At 39.1% G+C, this 25,604-nt stretch overlaps 1 protein-coding gene across 2 annotated transcripts in view; it reads left to right on the forward strand.

The window, feature by feature from the left end:
* The first annotated feature begins 18,772 nt into the window (after positions 1-18,772).
* The window catches only part of LOC127574165 (matrix metalloproteinase-16-like), a 188,997-nt gene continuing 182,165 nt past the window's right edge, over positions 18,773-25,604 (forward strand). Inside the window, exon 1 of one of the 2 annotated variants that reach the window (XM_052022935.1) lies at positions 18,773-19,249. In XM_052022935.1, coding sequence (XP_051878895.1) covers positions 19,106-19,249 — 144 coding nt within the window. In that variant the 5' untranslated portion in view covers positions 18,773-19,105. Of the gene's footprint in view, positions 19,250-23,638; positions 23,684-25,604 lie in introns of those variants that run through there. The other variant, XM_052022936.1, reaches the window with a different exon arrangement.

Consider the following 25,604-nt stretch of genomic DNA (forward strand, 5'->3'; position numbering starts at 1 on the left):
CCAGATAGGATGCTTTCTATGGTGCATTGATAAATGTTGGTGAGTGTCAAAAGGGACATGCCAAATTTCTTTAGCCTCCTGAGGAAGTTGAGGCACTGGTGAGCTTTCTTGGCCGTGGCATCTATGCGGTTGGACAGGACAGGTGATTGGTGATGTTCACTCCTAGGAACTTGAAGCTCTCAACCCTCTCGACCTCAGCACCCATTGACATAGACAGGTGCATGTACACTGCCCCCTATCCTGAAGTCAATGACCAGCTCTTTTGTTTTGCTGACATTGAGGGAAAGGTTGTTGTCATGACACCATGTCACTAAGCTCTCCAGCTCATTCCTGTACTCTGACTCATCATTATTTGAGATACGGCCTACTATGGTGGTATCATCTGCAAACTTGTAGATGGAGTTAGAGCAGAATCTGGCCACACAGTCATGAGTATATAGGGAGTAGAGTAGAGGGCTGAGGATGTAGCCTTGTGGGGCACCAGTGTTGATAATAATCATGCTGGAGGTGTTGCTGCCTATCCTCACTGATAAGATATCTTATGATCACATGTACATCGAAACACACAGTGAAATGCATCTTTTTGCATAGTATTCTGGGGGCAGCCCGCAAGTGTTGCCATTCTTCCAGCGCCAACATAGCATGCCCACAACTTCCTAACCCATACGTCTTTGGAATGTGGGAGGAAACCAGAGCACCCAGAGGAAACCCACGCAGACATGGGGAGAACGTACAAACTCCTTACAGACAGTGGCTGGAATTGAACCCGGGTCGCTGGCGCTGTAAAGTGTTACGCTAACCGCTACACTACTGTACAGGAAGTCGAGGATCCAGTTGCAGAGGGAGGTATTGAATCCATGGTCTCGGAGTTTGGTGATGAGTTTGCTTGAAATTATAGTATTGAAGGCAGAGCAGTAGTCAATAAACAATAGTCTAACATAGGTGTCTTTACGGTCCAGATGCTCCAGAGCTGAGTGTAGGGCCAGGGAGATGGCATCTGCTGTAGACCTGTTTCGATGGTAGGCTAATTGCAGTGGGTCGAGGTTGTCTGGGAGGCTGGAGTTAATGCGTGTCATGACCTGCATCTCCAAGCACTTCATGATGGTGGATGTCAGAGCCACCAGTCAGTAGTCATTAAGGCATGTTACCTTGTTTTTCTCAGGTACCGGGATGATCATGGTCTTCTTAAAGCAGGTGGGAACCTCAGATTGAATCAGTGAGAAGTTAAAAATGTCTTCAAATACCCCCACCAGCTGATCTGCACAGAATCTAAGGACACAGCCAGGGACACCATCCCAGCCAGATGCCTTCCGCAGGTTCACACTCGGAAAACTGAACTTACGTCCTCAATAGTGACCGTGGGTTCAGGTTCATTGGAGGCTGTTGGGGTGGGTGGTGACATACCAATCCCTTTCTGTTCAAAATGTGCATGGAATGTGTTAAGCTCATTGGGAAGGGATGCACTGTTCTTGGCGAGAAGGTGATGGTGAGCCACTTTCTTGAAACACTGGCTGAAGCTACTCCCTCCGTCCTTTAGAACAGGGAGTTCCAGGATTTAGACTCAGTGGTAAGAAAGGACTGGTGATATATTTCTAAATCAGTGTGGTATGCAACTTGGAAAGGGACTTGCAGATTACAATATGCAAAGTGCTAACTGCCCTTGTCCTTCTTTGTGGTAGAGGTTGCTAGTTTGGAAGGTGCTGTCAGAGTAGCCCTGGATTTATAACTGTCATAAATTTTATAGATGCTACACACTGCAGCCACATTGCACCAGTGGGAGAGGGAACAACTATTTAGGGCAAATGTTGGGGTGTCATTTGAGGAGGCTGCTTTCAAGATCATTGAAAGTTGTTGGCATTGCAGTTATCCAGGTGAATGTAGAGCTTGTGCCTCGTAGATGGTGGAATTTGGGATACAAGGAGGTAATTCACTTGTCATAAGCTACCCAGTGTCTGTCCTGTTCTCATAGCCACGCTATTTATGTGGATGGTACAGTTGTGTTTTTGATCAATGGTGGTCCCCAGGATGGTGATGGTGGGGGATTTGGTAATGATAATGCTGTTGGAGGTCAAGGGTAAGTTATTAGTATCTCTGTTGTTGGACATGGTCATTCCCTGGCACCTTTGTGGTACAAATGTTACTTGCCACTTATTAGCCCATGTTGTCTAGGTCTAGCTGCATAGAGCCATGGGCTGCTTTATTTGCTGAGTAGTTATGAATGGAATTGGACATTACACAATCATCAGCATAATCCTCGTTTCTGACCTTATGAAAGAAGGAAGGTCATTGTTGAAGTAACTGAAGATGGTTGTAATGATGTCCTGGGCTGGGATGATTGGCCTGTGACAACTATGACCATCTTTCTTTGTGCGAGGTATGACCCCAATTAATGAAGTATTTTCCACCTGATACCCATTAAATCCAGTTTTACCAGGGGGCCTTAACGTGACTATCGGTCAAATGCTGCCATGATGCAAATGGCAGTCACAATCTCCTCTGGAATTCAGCTTCTTGGTCTATATTTGGATAAGGGCTGTGATAAAATTCAGAGGTCTGGAGCAAAGAGATCCTGACAAAATCCAGGCACCCATGAGTAGGCTATTGTCTAAGTGCTGCTTGGTAGAATTGTTGGCAACAGCTTTCATCACTTTGCTGATGATTGAGAGTAGAGTGAGTAGTAATTAGTCAGGTTAGATATCTCCTGCTTTTTTGAGAACAGGACAAACTTGGGTACTTTTCCATATTGTCAGTAAGTGCCAATTTTGTAGCTGTACTGGGGCAGCTTACTTAGAGGCACAGCTAGTTCTGAAGTGCAGGTCTTCAGAACTAGAGCTGGGATGCTGTCTAGTCCCATAGCCTTTGCAGTATTCAGTGCTCTCAGTTGTTTCTTATATCTCATGGGGTGAATTGAAGTAGTTGAAAACTGGCTTCTGTGATGGTAGCCAGGTGGTAGGAGGAAGCCAGGATATGTTATCTATTCAGCCCTTCCACTGAACATGGTTCTGAATGTATTTTTTGGGAGGCTTCTCCTCCTATTAGCTGCTTAATTGTTCATTATCATTCAGGATTGGATGTGGCAGGACTGCAGATCTTCAATCTGATCCTTGGTTGTGGGATTGATTAGCTCTGTCTATTGTACGTTGACTTCGTACTTCAATACAGGCAACTCTCATGTTATGGCCATTCACAGAAATTCCTCCTCACAGAATTTACAAGTCACCACCCAAAAAGTTAAGATACAGAATAAAATTTGCTCTCATGCAATTTATGTGAAATAATGTAAGTAAGTAAGCACAAAATGTATTTTTTTCCAACTCGCTTCTCTTGACATATGTACAGATGACATGGCTTTGCATTTCTGAAAATCACGATACAGACCATTTTTTTAGGATCGCAATCCCACTCGTAATGTGGGAATCACCTGTACACAAGCAGTCCTGTGTTGCAGCTTCATCAGGCTGATAGCTTGTGAGTTCAAGAATTCCCCCTTTTTCTAATAAAAATTGGGCATAGAGATTTATGCACATTGTTTTTATATGTGTCACAGTCATATTAAGGATTTGATACATATTTCCTCTGGGACTAAGTAAACTAATAAAAATCAAGTTGTATGTTCCTATACGGCAATTCCCCAATCAAAAAGACATATGTCTTTTAAGTTTTAAAATTTGAATATGGATGGGAGCAGGAAAGGTGGGTGCACTATCCTTTCATCTCTTGACTCTATTTGAATCACGGTGGGATAAAAGTATGATCGTTCTCTCTATAGCAATACTCTTTGAAGTAATTTGGATAGACTTAGTCTTGTTGCAAATGGTAGCAAAGCTGCCTACAGGTTCTTATTAAACTGATAATATTACTCAGGGAATTTACAAAATGAATGGTATGGAAAGTGGAAAATTCATAATAAATTTAAACCATCAATCTCAATCCAATTCTATTTTAATAAAAAAATTAGGAGCTCGGCTGAATAATTTATATAAGCAGCTACAGTGAACAAAAGTAAATGTCACTTTTTTTTGGCTTAAGCTCCAACGATTGTGTTCTTCCATTGCCCACCTCTCTTCATTACACCCTCACCATTGAGTCTTCAGTATTGACTCCAGATCTCTTGATGTTTCATTTGCAAGCTGATTTAGAGGCGAGAAGGCTTTTAAGCACTTGATATTGGATAATATGTATGTAGATGAGAAAAGACACTAGGTTTCATCATTGAAGAAGCCAGCAATTGAATCTTTTATCCAGTGGATGGTCAAATGGAAGTACTGCAATATGAGTTGGAATTACAGAGAATTGGCTGTTCATCATAATGGTAAGCAAGAAGGGCAAATACTAGTAACTATTTTTGAGCCTGTACACATAACAGGTGCTAAGGAAGACAACATATGTTAACAAAAATACAAAAATGGGATTTTCCAGAAGTTCCATTTAAAGGTACACAGCATGTGAATTCATGCCATACTGTCCTGCCAGGTGATCTATTACACATTTATTGCTGGTCCTTGTCAAGTCCTCACACTACCTTCCAAGTATTTTACTGACTTCCATATATGTCTGTAAGGCACACATCTAATATGTACAAACCTTGGTAAGCTTCACCAAAAAAACCCTGAAACCTAACCTAGCTGAATAATGAATGGCCACCCAATAGATACAGAAGTAAAAACAGAAGCTGTTTGAGAAATTCAGAAATTCAGATATCATCTGTGGAAAGAGAAATATAGTTAAAGATTTAAGTTGATGACACATCATTAGAACACTGTAGTGCTGTAGCTTTCTCTGTCATGGTACATGCATAAATGCTGCAATGAGCTTTGGGCCAGAAAATTCTTAAAATGCTTTTACACATTAAAGGGAATCTGTCCAGGGGGCATGCCAATGTGCCTAAGGCATCCGTTGTGGTGGAACAGGTCTTCCACACTAAATCACGCTCAAAGGCCTTTCCTCTGTGATCCTCCATTAGGTCAAGGGTGCAGCTTGCAGAAAGAAGGTTGGAAAGCTGGTCATAGGGAGGGGTAACGAGATGACATAGAGTGGGGATAATTGAGGGAACAGCATTATCAAAGGAGAAGATAGGGTTTCAGGAGGGGATCCTAGAAAAGGGTTGTTGATTGCAGATGGACTTGGATTGGGGTGGAGAGAGAACTGCAGGTACAGAGAAGATCATGCGGGAAGAGAGTTGAATTGGTTGGGAAGTAGAACGATTACCTCTTGGTGCTGCCAGTTCCATTGAAGCCTATAGGGTCATTTCCCAAGGTTATGTATGTACTATAGGTAGCAGTGGAACGGCCAGCACCTTTAAGATAATATTTCATATGTGTAAGGGAGATAAGATCTGGAGGTGGCACCAGAGCCTACAACACCTGCGAGATTGGTGGCAAGTGAATAGTATAAAAACAGAGGTAGGTAGAGTGGAAGTGGATATCATTGGAGTGGCCATTTTCTGAGGGGCTGTTGAGGTTGAAACGATGCTGTTAAGACCAAAGTGCAGGATTTGCTGAGCATGGGGCTTCAGGGAGGAGGCTGAATCATGGCCAGGTAAGATGATATTTTTCTTGTCTTTCTTAGTAGAAGAGACTAGGTATAACAGATAAGGAAACTAGGGTAGTGGTATGCTCCTCCTGCAGGATGTGGGAGATCAGGGACAATTCCAGCATCCTTGACGACTATACCTGCAGGAAGAGTGTCCAGCTGCAGCTCCTGTCAGACTGCATGGAGCAGTTGAACTTGCTATGAAGCATTCAGGATGTTCTAGATAGTATGTTTAGTGAGTTAGTAACACTACAGGTACAGAAATAAAGGAGATGAGTGACCACCAGAAAGGGCAGTATGTGCAGGCAACTAATACAAGAGTCCACTGTGGTCATACCCCTGCCAAACAGGTGAAACGTTTTGGGTACTGTTGGAGGGGTGGCCTCTCAGAGGAAAGCAGCAACAGCAGCAGCAGCCAGGTTTGTGGCACAATGGTTGGTTCTGATGCACAGCAGGGAAGGGAAAAGTCAGGGCAGGGAGTAGTGAGAGGAACAGATAGGTACTTCTGTGGTTGAGACTGAGGCTCCAGAATGGTATGTTTCCTTTCTAGTGCCAGGGTCAGGGATATCTAGGGTACAGAACCTTCTGAAGGGGGAGGGAGAACAGCCGGAGATCAAAGTACACATTGCTACTAATGGCATAGGTAGAGAAAGGGATGAGGTCCTGCAAACCTTCAATATCCTTTGTCACCCAAGACTCCCTAATCTTGACATCCTTCCTATCACCTTTACTAGATCGTGCTGGCCCTGGACTCTCTTTTAAAAGGCTCCCATCTGTCAGCTGTTATTTTATCCATCATCTGCTCCCAATCTATTTTCACCAGGTCCTCTCTTACACTATTGAAATCAGCCTTCTCGCAATCCATGCCCCCACCTTCACTGCAACTGGAAGTTAAACTGAACTATCCGTGGATAGTGGGAAGGGAAGAGTTCAAAGGACAGGTATTTCATCTCCTGTGGTTGCATGGAAAAGTGCCAGGAAATGAGGAGTGGCTGGTGGGATAGAAGAGGAAATCAGGGAATCATAAAGAGATCAATCCCTTCAAAATGCTGAAAGGAAAGTGGAAGGTGTGTCTGTTGATGGAATCTTGTTGGAGCTGGTGGAAATTGTGAAGGATGGTCCTTTGATGCTATCAGAGATTTTCTCTTTGTTTTGGACATGTTAACTCTGTTTCTCATTACACAGATGCTGCTTGACCTGTTGAGTGTTTCTAGCATTTTCTGTTTTTATTTCTGATTTCCAGCATCTGCAGTTTTGTTTTATTTGGAGGAATAGGGATGATCTGAGAATGATAACACCAGATAAGATAAAACAGTAACTTACTTAAAGAAAAGCAATACCTCTGACTCCCACAGGCCCTTTAACTAAAACTAGATCCAATGTTCAAGGCCCTCAATTTTGTGAAACACAAATTAGCAGTGAAAACAAAATCATTAAGACTGTGTCAATCATGCATTTTGCGTCTACTTACATCAGTGTGTGTGACTGGTGGTCTCTTCATAATGCATTTCAAACAGACTCGCTCATACATTTGCAGAACTGCACTGCAAATGTTTAGTGATCAGGTTTCAGATAAAAGTTACTCAAGTAGCATATAAAAACATTTAGCTAAGCAAGAGAACTCCAAGCTTAGACCTGATTCCATGACCATCTGATCAAATACCTTGCTTGTAAAAGCATTAAGGAATTATGAGACAGAATTAGCCCAGGAACACTCAAGCTCTATTTCAGTGGCATTCAGTTTTTATGTTTCTCGCTTCATTCACAATTCCAGACAGCCATACAAGCAACTACAGAAACAATATACTTATGCCAGTCTATTGTAACCTGAGCTCTGTTAGAAGATATCTCTTGGAACTAATGTTGTAATATTAGTTACTTTCTTGTCATTCTATAGCTTGCTGGCATTATCATGGATAATGATAATGCCAGCAAGACCACAATTCACAAGAAAAGTACTTACTAGCATCAACAGGAGGCATCCTTCCACTTGAGTCTAAAGAACTAATTGCTCTCTTGAAAAGGTGTTAGAATAGGTGTGTTTGAGAAGGCAACAGATCAGTGAAGGAGACATAAAAAAAGAACACCAAACATCTTCACAAACAGATGTCACTGTGTCCACCCTGGTGCACTCCTCTGCTAAGGTGTTGGCTGAGGGCTAGAGAAGCCATTGGCTTTTGGCTGTGAACTTCTTGAGACTAGGTTGACCCGTATGTCCAGGGTCCCAACTCACAAGAAGACTTTTAGCAAGCTGTTCTCTAGTTCCATAAGCCCTATTTCTTGATACCCACATGAACAGTTGTCTTAAAGAAATGGCAATGTATGCTAGTTGCTTGCAGATTTTGGCCTGAAAAACTCTGCCAGAAAATGGATGAAGATCTCTGGTGCCATGGTTGTTAGGACCTTGAATCCCATTTTGATTTTCTAACAACAATCAGTATTCAACATTAACAAAAACTTGTATTTGTATAGTTCCTTTAATTCATTAAAATGTCCCATTAATTCCAAGCCACATAGGATATTAAAACAGATGACCAAAAGCTTGGATTTTGAGAAGGATCTTAAAGAATGATCAAGAAGTAGAGAGGTGTAGAGATAGAAAAAATAATCAAAAATTCTGGATAACATTTATTACTTAATGTTCTGTATACACGATTTCTCTACTTAATATCCTAAACCGTTATTTTAAAGTAAAGAATTATTCTTCAATTTTAAAACCGTGAAAGCAATAGATAGAGTTATTCTAATAATATTAGTACCTGGAACTGATTTGGAAGAGCACAGATTAAAAGAAGAGTTATTCCATTTTGCAATATTTTCAGATGGTTATTTCATATTTAATTTTGCATCTAATCTGTGTATCATCAATTAAGTAGACATTTTTCATTATTCATATTTACTGAAGTCTTATTCAACAACTTTGAATCAATTAATGGAAGTCAGTGGGTTTCTGTTTCCTTGTATTTTGAATGATAGGTAGGTTATATCTTTTAAGAAAATTTGCCTGGAATGGAAGGGATTTTAGAACAATGGTCTTATTATTAGTCCTTATTAAGAAGATAAATAAAGGAAAGATAAGATTTTGAAGCCTCCTTTTATTGACCAATTTTCTCTGATTATTGAACTGATGCATTCTGATGTCGGCTTTTACATGCCAAATACATCAGTAAAGTTTAACTGCCTTATTGTGCCTGTACCTAGGTCACTAAAAACAAAACAAAATTATCTTACAACGTAGTTAAAAAAACAATAAATACAATTCCATAATATATTTAGGACCAGATTATCAATAAAATCAGCAGGTTCAATCAGTGTGTCTAATTCACCCTCTGTGAGTAATCTGAAAATTACTTCAATGTACCAGATCAGTAATATTTGTGTATGTTAGGCAGATTCTTAGAATTTTTTTGTATAACCTTATTTTAAAATCATTTATACTCAGTCTTGTAGTGTGCTTTGGCTTAAGAGGAAACAGTTTAATGTTAAGAGTCTTCACAAAGACCCAGAAATGGGCAGACTTAATGAAAACTTGTCATGGTGGTTAATTCAATCTGGAGTCATGACAAATTTTGTGGCCTGGTCTGGCTTCCAATGCAATGTTTTTCAAAGCAAGTTCAAACGGTCATGGAAACTTAAGTTATATTCTGCATAACTTGTACTTCGGGATCCTCTTTTTTGATGTGAGTTTGGATGAATTTAGATGAAGCAATCAGAAATTCCAGGTCAAAGTGAATTGGTTTGTCACCTGTCACAATGGTATTCTGTGCTTGTGTATTTTGATGCCCTCTAGTGGATAATATTAATAGGATTTCTTTGGTCTGTGCAACAGATTTCCAACAGGGAACTGGTCAAAGACAGAGCTAAGTGTTAGTAATTCTTTACTTGCTTATAATAACATATAAATTTCTAGTTCACCATATTTTACCAGCTTTGCTCTCAATTTCTACCTAATAATTGAAATAATTAAGATTACTATCTTTACACAAAGGTTTAAAAATGGACTGTGTAAACTCTTCAAAAATAGTTTAACTAGAAGAAATATGGAAAGCTCAATTTTTGCTACTGGATAAATGTTGATTGGTGAATTATTCTAGTCTAATACTAAATGTGTTCAACACATCCCCATTAAGGGGAATGCAGGTCCATTGTATTTAAACCGTCATTGTGCATTATCATATTTATAATATGAAGATAGTTAAATTCTGTCATAAATACTGCTGCTTCGTATTTTTGTATAGCCTGCAAAAATTATGTATGTCACTTGCAAACTGATTTAGGCGTGCCTTTGGCTTATACATGTCACGCTAAAATATCAGAGAGGGATTATGGACATTTTCAATGTTCAGGTAAGAGACGTTCCCCTTGGCATTTAAATCAATTTGAGTGAGGGTTATCACCATAACTTTAGCCGTAACTCATTAACCACTAGTTCAACACTTCAATTGAGGATTAATTCTAATACTGCCATTAAACTCAGGCTAGAGCATGAACTAGTGATAAACTTGTGGTTCTCCCATTGAATTTCCAAATCTGATAAAGAAAATTTACAAAGGTAAGTTTTTACATTGGTATGGAATATTGAGAGTGCACAAGGGAATAGGGGTAATACTGGTATTATCACTGTTGAGAAGATAAATAAGTATTTACTGCATTTATATCAAGTAGCCTCTTGATTTCGATGAATTTATTGAAAATGGTGTTAGAATCATTTTCTGCATGATCCAGCCAGAATACTGGTAGTTGCAGATTGGCTGGTCATTAATTGCCCTGTTCAAAGTGGAAAGAATGTACAACAAACAGCTAATACAACAGCCACTGCAAGTTTTTTCTTTTCTACTAAAGTTAAACATCACCCTGAAAAAATATTGTGAAAAGTTTGGTTCTTCTCATTTCTCCTTCACTCTCCACTTGTGAAGGAATTTACTGTACTAATGCTCGGAACACTCTGGGGGTGAGCTTTGGCACTAAGGAATTTGGCATATGAGGAATCACATCCAAACCCAAACTTGTATATTTGTAACATTACAAAAAGGCACTTCTGGCCATGGCAAATCCATATAATACCTTTTCTGACAATACTATGGGATCTTATATTAGGGCCAGATCAGGAAGATGATAATACAGCATTCCCTTGGCTGGGTAATAGGCCACTCTTATGCTCAAGCCCATGGAGTTGGACGTGGATCAACAAATTTACGATTCAGAAGAGAGGATGCTATTCCTTCAATCCTGTAGGGGTTGACACCCAAATGGTCTTATGGACTTGGTCTTTTAAAGTAACTATTCAAAATATTGTGAGCCAAGAGGAATAAACTTCATTTTCAATATCATAGAACTATCAATATTATTAAAAATCACCCCTAAATTTATCTGTTTCCTTTTTATGAAATGTAGCTAACTTTATTTGGATTTAATTAATCAAAATAGCTCAACTTTTTATAAAAAATGTCATTTATAGCATTTCTTGCCTAATATACTCCTACTTAGATATTGGATATGCTGCACCTATTCATTATTCAGAAAAGGTACTTAGAATTTCCTTAAGGGTCTGGTAAGGTTTATAGTATAAAGATATTATCAAAACTATTTTGTTTCAATGATATGAAAAATGCACAGAATAATGTGGTTTAAATCACACACAGATCAAATAAAGCATCTGATAATATAAAGAGAGGATGATACATTATATATTCGAGCAAAAGTAGTTATTGAGTCATGGAGCCACATAGCATGGATACAGGTTCTTCAGCCCAATAGGTCCATGTCAACCACGGTGCCTACCCAGCTCGTCCAATTTCCTGCGCTCAGCCCATATCCCTCTAAGCCCTGACTCTCCATGTACCTATCCAAGTGCTTCTTAAATTATACATACTATTGTACCTGCCTCAACCACTTCCTCTGGCAGCTCATTCCATATACTCACCACTCTCTGTCTGAAAAAGTTGCCCCTCAGGTCCTATTTAAATCTTTCCCCCCTCACCTTAAATCTATGTCCCCCAGTTTTGGACTCCCCTATCCTGGGGAAAATACTGTTACCATCCACCTTATCTATGCCTCTCATAATTTTAAACACTTCCATAAGGTCTCCCCTCATTCTCCTGTGTTGCAAGGAATAAAGACCTAGCCCGGTCAACCTCTCCCTATAACTCAGGCCCTCCAGTCCTGGCAACATCCTCGTAAATCTTTTCTGTGCTCTTTCCAGTTTAACCATGTCTTTCCTATAATAGGGTGACCAAAACTGTACACAGTACTCCAAGTGCAGCCTCACCAATGACTTATACAACTGCAACATAATGTCCCAACTCCTATACTCAATGCCCTTTTGATTCATTTGCTGTTCCAATTGATTAATCATAGATATTTAAAACAATATGGAGTTATTTGTGCAAGAATGTTGAGATGCCCTCTCTGATTAATGTGACCAGCTGAGCCACTTATACCAGTAGGGTCAAGCATAAGTCCCCATTGTGACAAAGAACCAAGTTGGTTTTAAGTTGAAGAGAGGGTGGAGGAGCATGGGTAGGACAAAAGAAATCACTGCTGGATGTGAGTGTCACTGAGCATCATGCAAAGGCAGGGCAGAGCTTGGCTAAATCGTTCTTGGTAGTTAAATAGCTCAGGAACACTCAATATTGGGAAAAAAATGGGTACAAGAATTTTCTTTTCTCCTCCTCTAAAGAAAACTAGGGAAAAAGGAACAAGAAAGAAAGATGTCATGATAACTGCAGTAGAAAATGACAATCATCATTCTTGGAAAATGGGTTGCAAAAATAAGAACTGGCAGTAGCAGAAAAGAATTTTGTAAGTGAAAGTTGGATTTAGTACAGAAATCCTGTCCTCAGCATCTTGAAAAGCTCGTTGTATCCCATGAATTTGGTTATTTTTGCATTTTCCTGTGATATGCAGTTCCATACATTCTAACCATCTTCAATTCAACAAACAATGATAATTTAGTTTATCTTCTTTTGAATGTTATTCCATGAGGTTAATGAATAGCAAAGAATGAGTGATAAATGTGCCACCATCTATGTCACAGATTTTGGCTCCACTGTGAAAGAACCAGTTTCACCCCATGACAGTCACTTTAATTCTCCATTCCACTTCCACTATAACCGATCTGTCTCTGACCTACTACACTGGAACAACAAAGCCCAACAGTCCTGAAGAAGGATCCTGACCCGAAACATTGACTGCCTGCTTTTCTCCACAGATGCTGCCTGCCTTGGGCTGAGTTCCTCCAGCATCATTGTGTTTTTCATCCAAAGTCCAATATAAGCCTCTTATTTTCCTTCCAGGCACATTGCAGCCTTTGGGATTCAATATTGAATTCAACAATTTTGGTTAACCTGCTTTTCATGCTTGTATAAACACTAGGCAGTTTTACTGTACATTATCCATCTGTTATATTATTTTTTCTCTTTCCACTGACACTGTGGGGCAATTCCAACAGTTTTGTCCTGCATTTCAAAGGTTTTATACGTCCATTTCTTTGTCTATTCTCTATAACTTCACTCATCAGCTGCTGTTGAAGCCATCAACGAGATGGCTTCAACAACAGCTTCTCAGCACAACACTCCTGGCCTTGCCCTTTGTCCTATTTCTTCCCCACCTCACTGCAAATTAAACTGACTTATTTTGTCTCTTATTCAGTTCTGATGAAGGGTTTTTGAACTGAAACATTAACTCTGTTTCTCTTTCTACAAAGACACTGATATGTGTTTGCAGAATTTTCTGTTGATATATTCACTGATACAAATGAAATTTACCCAGATCAATAATTAAATGAATTAGGTAGAGAGTACACCTCTACATTAGCTTGCTTTTTCCTTACACAAGTCTATGCCTAACTATTAGATATGATGGAAAGCATAAATAATTGTTACATAGTCAGGTAACTGACTGACAAGGTGGTAACAGCTGTGAGGCACATTCTGTAATAGGCATCACATTTTATTTGACAATGGTATTATTGGCAAGAATATGTGGGTACTTCAAGAAAATAATAAAGGACATTCTGTCTGATCTATGTAACCATACAATTTTCAAGTTTCCTGTGCACAATTGTTTTGAGATTTATGTTTTGATATTTAATATTTACTTAGAATATCAAATATTTAGCTTTATTCAAGAATACTAAACAGAGAAAAGGGAAATATAAAATTATTTTTTTAGAATTATGGGGAGAGGGGAGTATTGGAAATTACCAGCAGGACCAAAAATAACCAAGGACAAGAAAATTTTGTGAATTCTAATGAGAAAGAAACTAAAAGAAAATTAGTGAAGGATGAATGATTAGTTCTTCTGAAACAAATCCTTTGGAAGAAATTGTTACGTGCTATGACTATAAGCACTGTAATAACCGAAATGGAAAGAGCTCCAATAAATTGAAACAAATATGTGCAAATAATCTAATGATGGTGATGAATGCATTGGTCATGAGACTGGTTCCTATAATTTATAGCAGGACAATGTTCACAAGTGATAATCACATTTTTCCTCTAAACGTTATTACCTGGACTTAAAACAACTTTTAAGAAGATGTTGGCTGTGTCGGATCCCGTTATTTTCAAATCCACAGGTTCTTTCAGGAGTCCAGGAATGAGTTGAAAACAACTTGGTGCTTCACAAAGTTCTATTGGAAAGCTTAAAACAAAGAAACAGTCACAGAGCACATGGCACTAGGTTTGATGAGCCGAGACAAAGGAACAAAAGAAAGCTCAGGCCAGGGGACAGGAAGAGCAAGAGAGAAATTAACAAAAAGCGACACTTTTTATACCTGAGATAAGAGATACACTTTAGCTAACAATAGTCCAATCAGGAAACCTATTAGATACTTGTGGCCAAACCAACCAATGAAAAAACCACATATTCCCTGATGGACGAACCAATAAGCTAGTAAGCGGCCATTCCTTGTGCAGCCACTTGAGGTGTATTAAACACTGTACATGTTAAAAAACTAATTAAAACAGTCGAATCCAACAGCTGTCAATGTGACAAAAATTCAAAAGAGTGTCCAACATCAAGTCATCAATGATTCATTGACACCTACCTAGAATATGTTTTGCGGCATATTCAGTGAAGTCAGAGTAAAGGGTTTTCATGTTTTATATAGGTTGAAAATCCCATTCATACTGACACATTCAGGGCCTTATCTGAGTTTCTTGAGGGTATTCACCTGGTGGTAATGAGTTAAAGAATAATTTCAGATATCGGTACCTACATAGGTTAACCATAGCCCCACACACTTTCCTCCCTGCCTTCTCCATTCTCTGTCAGGCAACTGATGAGTACACTTTAGAATGTGAACTGTAGAAGACTGCATTTACAGAGCAATATTAGATCTGCACTTTAACTGTGAAACCTGTAAGTCGGAGGTTCCATTGCTCGATCCCAAAATCAAGATGACCTAATGCTGACGCTGTTTGTGCAGTATTCTACTGTAGGGGTGGCAAAGATGGTGTATGGAGTAGATAAAACAATCATGAAATCATTGGCTCTCTGAGTTGTGGAATGTTAAATGCACCTGGGAAAACAATATTTCCAGCTGTTTGCTTCTGGCGTAGTTCAAAGGATATGAAAGCCTTGAATTACAAAGGGAACTCATGTATGTGAGCAAAGAAATGTGGCACTTTTGCCAGAACTCTGCTGTTCACTTGGATCAAAGCTGATTTGGCTGGACTAGAGTGACAAGAAGGTGATAAGCAAAAATGAAGGAACTTCCTTCAAGAGCAACCAAGGTTTGAGAATAAGCATCTGATCTCATGATCCCAACTATTTACAAAATAACAATTAAAAGGAGAAAGGAAAAAAGAAAGAGAGCGAAAGGAAAAGGAAAAAGAAAGAACGAAACAAACAAATAAGCAAAGAAAATACATCTAGCTATGGAACAGTCTAAAGTGCTTTGGAGTAAATTAAGTATTTTCAAAACATAGTCTGTAAGGAGATGTGGCAGGCAATTTGTACACAGCAATGGGATTATGATCAGATTTTCTATTTTTGGTGGTACAGAATACTGGCTAAAAAATGAATGTTAGACAAGATGCAAGGGAGGTTTCACTATTCTTCTTCATGTAATGCCACGTAATCATGTGTGGACAGGTATACAAGCTAAATGTAGATGCTTTCTGCCAATTGCACTGTTTGAATGTTGCATACTGGGTCATTTAGGCACTCCTCATTCAATAATAAAAATAGAAAATGCTGGAGATACTCAACAGGTCAGCCAACATCTGTGGAGAGAGAAACAGAGTTAACATTTCATCTCAATAACCTTTCATCAGATCTTAGGTGGCACAGTGGTCAGTATTGCTGCCTCATAGCTCCAGGGACCTGGGTTTGATCCTGAACTTGGGTGCGGTCCTTGTGGAGTTAGCATATTCTCCCTGCGACTCACTAGGTTTCCTTTGGGTGCTCTGGTTTCCTTTCACATGCCAAAACATACTGACTGGTAGGGTAATTGGATACTGTAAAATATCCTAGAATAGGTGGGTGGCAGAAGAATTGTGGAGAGAGTTCACAGGGAGGAAGATTGAAACCAGTGTAGATAGGTGCTTGATGATTGATGTGAGTGCAGTCGATTGAAGGCTCTGTTTCCGTCCTGTAAAACTCTATGACTGGTCATTAACCAGAAACATTAATTTTGTCTGTCCACCCACTGAGGCTGCCAACTACCACCAGCATACTACAATGCACAGAAAAAGCTTCCATAATTGATAATGCATCAAAGATTCCTTAGCTCTAAAATCCTATTGTATGATATTAGTAATAACTTACTTTTAGGAATTTTTTCTGCCTCCCAATTTATTGAAAGGAGGACTCTATTTAAAGTAAATCAGTTACAGACTTCATTAATATGGTGCACAATGACAGTTTACAGAAAAAAAAAATTCCCTTTATTCCTTGGTGTTCCCAGGAACTACTTGTGTCATTCAAATAGCTACCTATGCTGCACCTTGTCTTGTCTGTTTAGTTTATTAACATACTTGGGCACTGTATGCACTTACTGCAAACACAACGTTCACTCCTGTAACATTTTCCGCTTCCCTCAAACTTTCTTCTTCACATTACTTCTATAATGCTTACCTGTTCTGATAACATTTTTACTGATTTTTAAACTTTCCCTTGACTTCCAAGCCCTTACTTCAAGGAAGATGGTGAAGTGATAATGGTGTCCGCACATCTTCTCTCAAATGCCTATCAAGATAACTCAATCCCAACATATTCTTTCTCTGCCTATTCCCTCCTGCCTCCCTTTCCGCATCTGAACATTACCCACAATGCTCCCTCTGACCACTTCCTGTTAATCACAAAATGCAGATAACCTGCCCAAATACTCCCAGATTTGCAACTCCCCTTTTCATTGTTCTCAGCTTGAGGATTTCCCTTTCCCCAATATTTACCAAACCTTTCCCTTCCTGACCACCACTTCAATAGTTTTGGAATATTTCCCTAACACGATAGAAATGTGTCTTTTCCCAGTTCTTTCACACACGTCTTCCCTTCTTTCAAGTTAAAAAATACTTCAAGGATTCTGGAATGAGATAAAACTGAGTATATAGATAAACAAAAATATTCAAACGCAACAGATTTACAAAACTACATGTGAGTAATACAAGTTATAAATTTTGAATCCAAAGCAACTATATCAGTACGGATCTTAAGTCAGGCAGGAACTTCCTGCCCACAAGTCCAACTTCCTACTGTCATGATTTGCACAATGGTTTTCTGTCAGCATTTCCCTTTGTTAATTGTTGATTCAATATTTCCTGTTCCATGTCAATTGACATATTGATGTTTCAAGTCCTTTAGCTCTGTGAAACAAGATTCTTATGTCTCTATTCCAACTTTATTTCATTGTTTTGCACATAAAAAGGTAGAATTCATTTCCAGACCATGAGAAATACCATTTTTTACCAATTATAATCATCATGAATCAGTTGCATTAGGAATGTCTTGCCATATGAGATGAAATGAAATGCCTCAGCAATACCACCAGAAATCTATTATTACAAAATAAATGTCCGCCAGTGTGGGCTAAGGAGTTTCCTGGATTCACATTTAATATGGTAATGTAAGACATGAGGAAATACACTAGAAGGTGAATTTTAAAAGCCTCAGTTCACAGCTTTGTGTTACAGAACAGCATATCAGAAATTGTTCTGAGGTTAGTGAGTTCCAAATTTTGTTTTCCATTCTTCAGTTGGTATTGGGATCACAAAATTATGATATTTAAGAACCCAATATGATGGTCTTAAAGTGCAAATCACACAAACAAATATAACAATAGCTGGTATACAGTACAAAAGTTAGTCAGCATTGAACAGAAGCAAAGAAATACCACAACAATGAACACAAAGCTACCAAGCTGACATTGATGTGTAGATACCTGTGTGATGTCTACATCTTTTAGCCAGCAATGTGCAGCTAGTCTTTTCTAAAGGTAAAATATTTGATAATTTATCTATTTGAAATGCCAGTAAAAAAATAAATATCTGCTTCATGAGGCATAGAGATACACAAAAGGGGTTAATGAACAAAGGAAAAGGCATCATCTCACAAAAATAACTTGTGTACTACAGCTACTCAAAGAAAATGCTAAAAAGAAACAAAATGACATAATGAACAGATGCAAAGCCAGTTGACTGAACAGAAATTTGCCTTCAAGAATACAGGAAATCTAAACTAAACACAGGGTATGCCACAAATGCACAGCACCATCTGTAAAGTGATGGTTGGAGTGATGTTTTGCTCACAGCCCCCTCATCGGGACGGAAAACTGAAAGATGAATGTCCCTGCCCACAAAAGGAGGAATAACGACTAAATAAAACAGAATATGAGTAATTGGTTAAATGACTTGCACGTTGTGCATTTCTGATATTTTCTAACTTTATTTTAATGATCCCATTTCACTTTCCCTCCTTCCAAGGCACCACAGAGGGGTGCTCATACTTGGCGCCTCGACGTAGTATCAGAGCCGAGATTGAGGAATTCACTAAAAGGGAGGGTGAGGCAAATTCGCTTCCATGGAGAAAAAGATTGCACTGTGATCTCAGGATTGAGATTTTTGTATACGCTACTTAAAGATCAGTGACATAGATAAAACGTTCTGAATTAAGGCATGTTTATCACTAGGGAGCGAGTCAGCATTGCATTTGTTTTACTAACGTAAGATAAAACATTCTTTAACCGCTGGAGCACAGGGGCGAGGCATTCCATTCACAGTAGTCTGGATATCTTTGCTTAGCTTCCGTGCCAGGAAGGCAGATAAATACAATGTCTGCATAATGACCAGGAGCGTCTGTGTCAGCCTCTGGTCTCCCAGTTTTCGTAGTGAGGGAGGACTGTGCCAGTTGGACAGGGTAGTTGGTTAATTAGTGCGCAGACTCGCTGGAGGATCCCTGGACTGTTACACTCGGACTGAGTGGTTGCAGCCAGTGAAATTGCTCCGGGGCGATCCGCAGCACAGAGCAGCCCCGGCTCCGCGCAGCTCTCTGACTCCCTCTCACTCATAGTCCGTCACTATATCCAGCAACAGACAGCTCCCCTACAAATGAGGGGCTCCTTCTCTGAAAGATGGCAAACGGGTTCACTAAGCCTTTAGCCACACTGTACAGAGAGAGACTACTTGCAATTGTATATTCCGGGGCATTTTATTTGCAAACCTTGCTTTGGATTATTTGTTTCGTTTGTGGTGAGGAACAATCCTTCAGCGTGGAGGTAAGTTTGCATGACTTCGTTTTCTATAGTGATAATATTCCGTTGCCAGTAATGCATTTGAATTCGCTGACGCTCCGATACCGTACTGTACACATACTAGGATCTCCATAAATTACTGAAGTAACTAGCCAAACGTCTCTCCAGTTGTGTAAATACATAGCTTTCATTTGATTAGAACGATATTCATTTTACGAATCCCTAGAAAGAAGAACGAAGGCGGTAGTGCCGTCTCACGGTGTGAAAGGACTTTCTTTTATTCAATCCAAAGGACATTGTGCGATGACTTGGTGAATGCCGCTTTCTTGAGCAGTTGTGTGCAGAAGGGGTTTTCTAATTGATTTATTACTCATCATCCCGCCAATGTGAATAAACGGATTTGGGGACGGGATGCATTCTGCATAAGGTAGAGTCGCAGCTCTGAACCAACACTAAGCTGCAATCGGCCTTTAACCCTCTTTAGAGTGTATGCACTTACTGTGGGCTAACGACACGCTCTGTCAGTCCCCTTGCGTAACTTCAGATGGCCGGGGAAACGAAAACTGTATCAGGAGCTTTTTTTTTAATCACCGGTTTGCGTTGTTCACGCGAAAATATTTCTTCGAAGTTCTTATAACGAGTCCTGTTGTAATTACCATACCCGTAACGCTAATTTTTCCGTTCTCTGGCCCCTCTGTCGAACCCCTTTGTTTTACTGAATCTCTCATTTGTTGGGTCAGATCGCACACTTGGCTCCCATTCCTCAGCATTGCCACGTTCTATCCACGTCCTTTGATCCGAAGGTTGATATATACAGCAAAGTGACGGGTCACTTGGAGTTCAGCATCTTGGAGTGCCGTTCTGTTCCAGCAGACTGCCCAAGAGTTCGATAATTCAATCCAGATGTATCGCCAGTTGACATCATTTCGCACTTCCATGCGTCCCATTCTTGCCCCTGTTGGATTTTCAGACCTTACATTCAGCCTCCCAATCGATCTATCTGTAGGGAAGTAACAAGCTCGAGGTGGTACTGAGTTGCCTCAAGCGAACGCTAGCTTGAACGTTTGGCTTCTCGAGGCAGTTCGGAGCATCCTGGGTGAATTGAAATCTGCCTCACGGTGTAGTTCCAACATAGTTGGGCGGTACTGTTACAGAACCTAAAAGTTATCAGAGGCGATCCCCAGAAGAGTTTGTTCATGGACCAGTAACTTTTCATTTATCTAATATCTTTACCAAGAGCAGAAATTGGACAAGTGTGGTTAATTAGTTTTTGGGGGATTTCTGAATTTACCTTCATAATAGAATTGATGTAATTTCGGTGATTTCTCTATGAAACGATATCAGGAGTACTAGGCTTGGAAAATCTATAGAGCACGGCTTTTCGATTATGATCACTGCCAAAACATTTCTCTGTGTGTCACTACTAGACCATTGCAAAATAAAGGAAGGTAGTTCAGCGTATTTAATCTATGCTGCCATCTCCATTATATTTCCAAGTTGAAAGAAGAATGAGTATTTTTTAAATCAATTTATGGTATGTTGCTGACAAGCGTTAAATGCCTTCAAGAAAATAGTTGTGAGCTGCCTTCCTGAAGCTCTGCTCTTGTGGTAAAAGTAATCCCATGGTACTGCTATGATAGCTCCATGTGTTTAAGGGCTCCATGTGATCTCCTTCTAGACCTTGTGATAGAGTAGACTGGGAAGAGCAAAGGTGAAAAGACACTGGGTCCTTAAGGCTTACCAAGAAAACTCTTCCATAATTTATTAGAATAACCTATATATCACTGAAGAATAAACAATGTCAAAAATATGATTTGTGCTGTTAATAACAATTTGCTGGTTTGTTTACTTATTCATAATACATGGTTTAAAATTTTCTGTCACAGCACAGTTGTATAAAAGTGAGTGTCTTGGTTGAATGTCACTAAGTAGTATTGATTTATGCAACAAAGATTGTCAGCTTTGACTGGGGGCACTCCTGAAAGTTTGATCATGTGCCATTCTGACTATATAACAAGAGACCACATGAAGCCCAATCACATGGCACTTGACTGCTCTTTCACCTTGAGTTAAAGGTTCTGGGCCCCATTCCAAGAGTTGAGCACAAAAAAATCTAACATGAAACACCAGTGCAGTAATGAGGGAGTATTAGACTGCCAGAGATCCTGTCTTTTATTGTTGTTGCCTGGCTCTTGTTCTCTGGTCAATATTTATCCCTCAAGTTACAGTGTTGAGATTATCTGTCTATAATCACATTTCTATATGTGGGATCTTGCTGTGCAGAGTTTGGCTATTGCATTGCTTACATTACAAGAGTGACTATATTTGTAATGTGCTTTATTGGTTATAAGGCACTTTGAAATGTTCTTAAAAGGATGTGGAAGGTGCTACATAAATAAGTCTTTTTCACACAATATCACGACTTCTGCAAGTGGTTTTACATTTAATTTATTTGTAAAGATTGGAATCTCAAGCTGAAACTTCTTTGCTTGTGAATTTTTGACAACTATTCTGGGTCATGGTTTATGTGCCGAGGGCTATCCTTGTGTATCCAAAGAGGAGAAGCCTAGGCAGGTAAATCTGATGATTCATGGAAAATTGGAAGCCTGGGTTAGAAAAAATGGGAAAACTGAAAGCTGGGGAACAATTCAAAGAAGAGAAACCTGAATGAATGAAAATATTCTGCTTGTGACAACTACATGAAATTGCACCCTTGGCTAATAGTACAGTGTTAACACTCTGATTCCCCTCATTACCTATAGTAAAACAATAAGATTTATTGTGTAATGCCACAGTCTCCTGCTTGTATCTAGTAGTTATCCTATAAACCACTAAACTATAATCTCAGTCTCCTGCACTGCACAAGATACTCCACAGTAAGTCACTTTTTACAGGCCTTTCACATACATTTCTGGGTTGGATACTGGTTCCATGTGAAGATGGCAACTCTGAACTGGGAGCTTTGGCCAGAGTTGAAATATACTTGGACTATACAATCTTTTCAGTAGATCCTCATTTTGATCCTTTTTACTTCATCTCTCCATCATATACTGATCTCATTTATTGGTTCCCATATTTCCCCTATTCTAATTCCCCAGTTTTCATGTTAACTTCCCATTCCAATCCGCAATATCTATGTTTCCCCAACCCATTCTTTCACTCTTCTCCATGATTTCCATCTTACCTCCTGATCCCCATTCCTTGGTCTTTTCCCTATCCCATTCCATGGGCTCCCCTTATCTTATCTCCTGGTAACAGTTCTACATTCTCCATCTTACCTCCTCATCACCATTTTCCACTCTTTCTCTGACTCTGTTCACCAGTTTCCCTTTTCCTCATAATCCTCATTTCCTAGTCTCCAGTTTACCTCCTGGTCTACATTTCTCCACCTTTCCCTGACTCTATTCCCCTGTCTCCCTTTGCTCTATCAGTCTTTCTACCCCCAGCCTCTGAGCCATCCTGTTTCCATATAGCCCCTGAATACAGAGCCCTCACAAGACCAGTGACTTACTAAATGAACACCTATGCCCCCCTTTACTGACACCCTATCCGCCCTGCTGACTCGGCTCCACATGATCGTGCCTCTTTGTGCCAGTGCTCAAGTGATGTCACAACCAACAGGAGGCAGAATTTGGGTGAGGTACCCTCAATCCAGGGAGCTTCTGGTTACATCCAGAAGAGTTGGGAACTCTATAAACAACATAGTGTTAATGCAGTTTGATGGTGGTGAGTAACTTGCTTCTAAGCAACTACCAACACTGAAGGCAGCATTGTTCATGGTTGTACCTCCTGATTTTCTTTCTGCTGTTAGCTTGTACAAACCAATTACAGGCCCTTATCCACAGTGCATGACCAATATCAGAATTAAGTGAAGTGGACAATTTGAGTATGTCTTTGACAGATCCATAGGGTTCCTCCTTAAGACTGTAACATACATGCTGCAATGCTCCAATCTTCTTGTAACATTGAAACTTTAGATTCACAGGCTTGAGATCCAGAAATATCTCAAACAAAACTGGTCTTGGATTGTTTGAATTTGCATTCTGTGGTCAGGAATCCCTTTATCCCTTTTTTTTTCTCCCTCCCAATAACAATTACATGATTGGTATTTAATTTAATTTGTGTTCCTTTACTTGGAAGTCCCGGAGATGATTACTAGTAAACTATCCAGCTGCACCATGTCTAAGTTTGAAGCCTGTCACATCCAGCATCCAAATATGGACATTATCCTAAAGCAAGGGGTAGGGTGTCACTGGAAAGCAATTAGAAACAGGAATCCCGAGTTCTAACTGCAACATTGAATCAACATCCTTCCTGGCATAACTTGCTGATTGCTGTATCTGTTGATAGTATTATTGGGTAACACCCAATAATTCAGTGATTTTTTTTTCTTTCTGGTATAGGAAGTCTGATAGCTGCCATGTAATTAACAGACTCGAAGTGATTGCAGCCTTCTCAGTGAGCTATACTCATTTTTTTTTACCGTTGCATGACCTAGAGTTAAATTTTTGACCGGAACAATGGTATAAACGTGTGGCCTCCATTAAGTGACGAGTTTTGTTTTAACAATAATAGTTGGAGCTATAGTCATTGTTAATTAAACTGAAGTTTGGAATCTTATGAAAAAAATTTATAGATGAAATATCTCATTTGTGAAAATGCCCCCATTTAACTACATAGAATATAAGTTTGAGAAAAATACTGCTTATTCAGCACTCCCATTCATTACTTGTATAGAATTATAGAGGCTTCTTTGTTGGCATGGCTCTTGCCTTTCTGCAGGAACGTCATTAGTTGTATTCAGTTAAGCATTCATGGAGACATATTCCCATTAAACTGTATTAATTAGGATAATAGAATTAAGAATAGGGGCCATTTGATTGCCAAGCTTTCAAATGACACGTTCATCAACGTTAATTCAAATATGAATTATTGTGAAACCAACTGTGCTGAAACCTGATTTCTATATTTTATTCTTCAGTATTTATCTGATTTATAATTCCATTAGGATAAATGTGGAAAGTAATGTCTTCATTCAATTCTTCTGCATTTTCTATAAACTAAAACTTTGAAACATACAATATTTTAAATTTCATTGGTCTGGCAGACAATATCACAACTATGAAATAAAGTAGAAAATTCACTTTTCTGGAAATTGAGATAGAATATGACACTTCGAATTATAGAAGTGACTGATCGTCAGTCTAGAATCCAAAGTAGAAACGGAAAGTGCTCAAAGTTTGGAGCACACCAAGCAGTACCTGTGGAGAGTGAAACAGCATTGATAGGTCTCGTCAATGACATTTCATCAAAACTAACGGAAGTTATTCTGATGATATTCTGATTGAAGATCATCAGCCTGAACTGTCAATGTTATTTTTCTCTCCACAGATGCTGCCTGACTTACAGAGTATTTCAGTATTTTCTGTTTCTTATTTCAAATTTCCGACATCAGTTTTTTTCTGTTTGGACTTCAGATCGAGAAATCCATTCCGATGTGTTCTTGCATTCATCCCCAACAAAGGGGAACTTTTGTTGAAAATTATATTTTCAACAGAATTTTTAATATTTTATTAAGTATACCTAACCATAGACATAAAGAGAATAACACAAGTCTATATCTAGTGAAATTATATATGCTGTAAATACAGTTAGGATGTTACTGCTCAGAGGTAAAAGCAAGTTTTTGTCCTAATTGTTACACCTAGTAAGACTTTCTCATTCGTAATATGAAAGAATTTAAATTATTTTCAATAGAAATACATTCTCAGTTTCAAATACTTTGAAAGACAAACATGGAGCATAATTGGAACTCAAATTATTGCTTCTTCTGGTGAGAAATTAGATTGAAAATGGTTTCTCATAATGATCATTCCAGTGCCATTTTTTTTAAAGTTTTTTTTCTAAATTCTTGCTTAACTTGTGGTTATTATTTTATGCGGAATGTAAGTAATGAGCTGTGGAAACCACCAATCCCTCTCCTTCAAAATATTATATTAACTGACAGCTCTGGGATGTTCTAGATTGTTATATACAAAATGGAATTCCCTGGACTCTACATCACCCTGATAATCATTTTAAGTGCATGCAAAACAATCATTTCAGAAAAAAATATTTAATTTTTTTTCTAATTATCCATACTATAGAGAAGAAACTTAGAAATATGACAAATTTCAGGATATCCTTGGTTTATATTGGGCTTTTAACTTTAGAAATGCAGCGACGTTTGGCAAAGAATTAGGGCAATATTTGGTTCCAAGCAACAACATGCCATAAGTTGAACGACACTTTCTTTGGTGAGTGCTTTCTTTTATTGCTCAGGTGAATCCTTTCAGGAGATCTGTGTGAGAGCAGCCATGCATGGTCCATGACGAGGTGA

The sequence above is a fragment of the Pristis pectinata genome, chromosome 9, assembly GCF_009764475.1.
Source record: "Pristis pectinata isolate sPriPec2 chromosome 9, sPriPec2.1.pri, whole genome shotgun sequence".
Lineage (NCBI taxonomy): Eukaryota > Metazoa > Chordata > Chondrichthyes > Rhinopristiformes > Pristidae > Pristis > Pristis pectinata.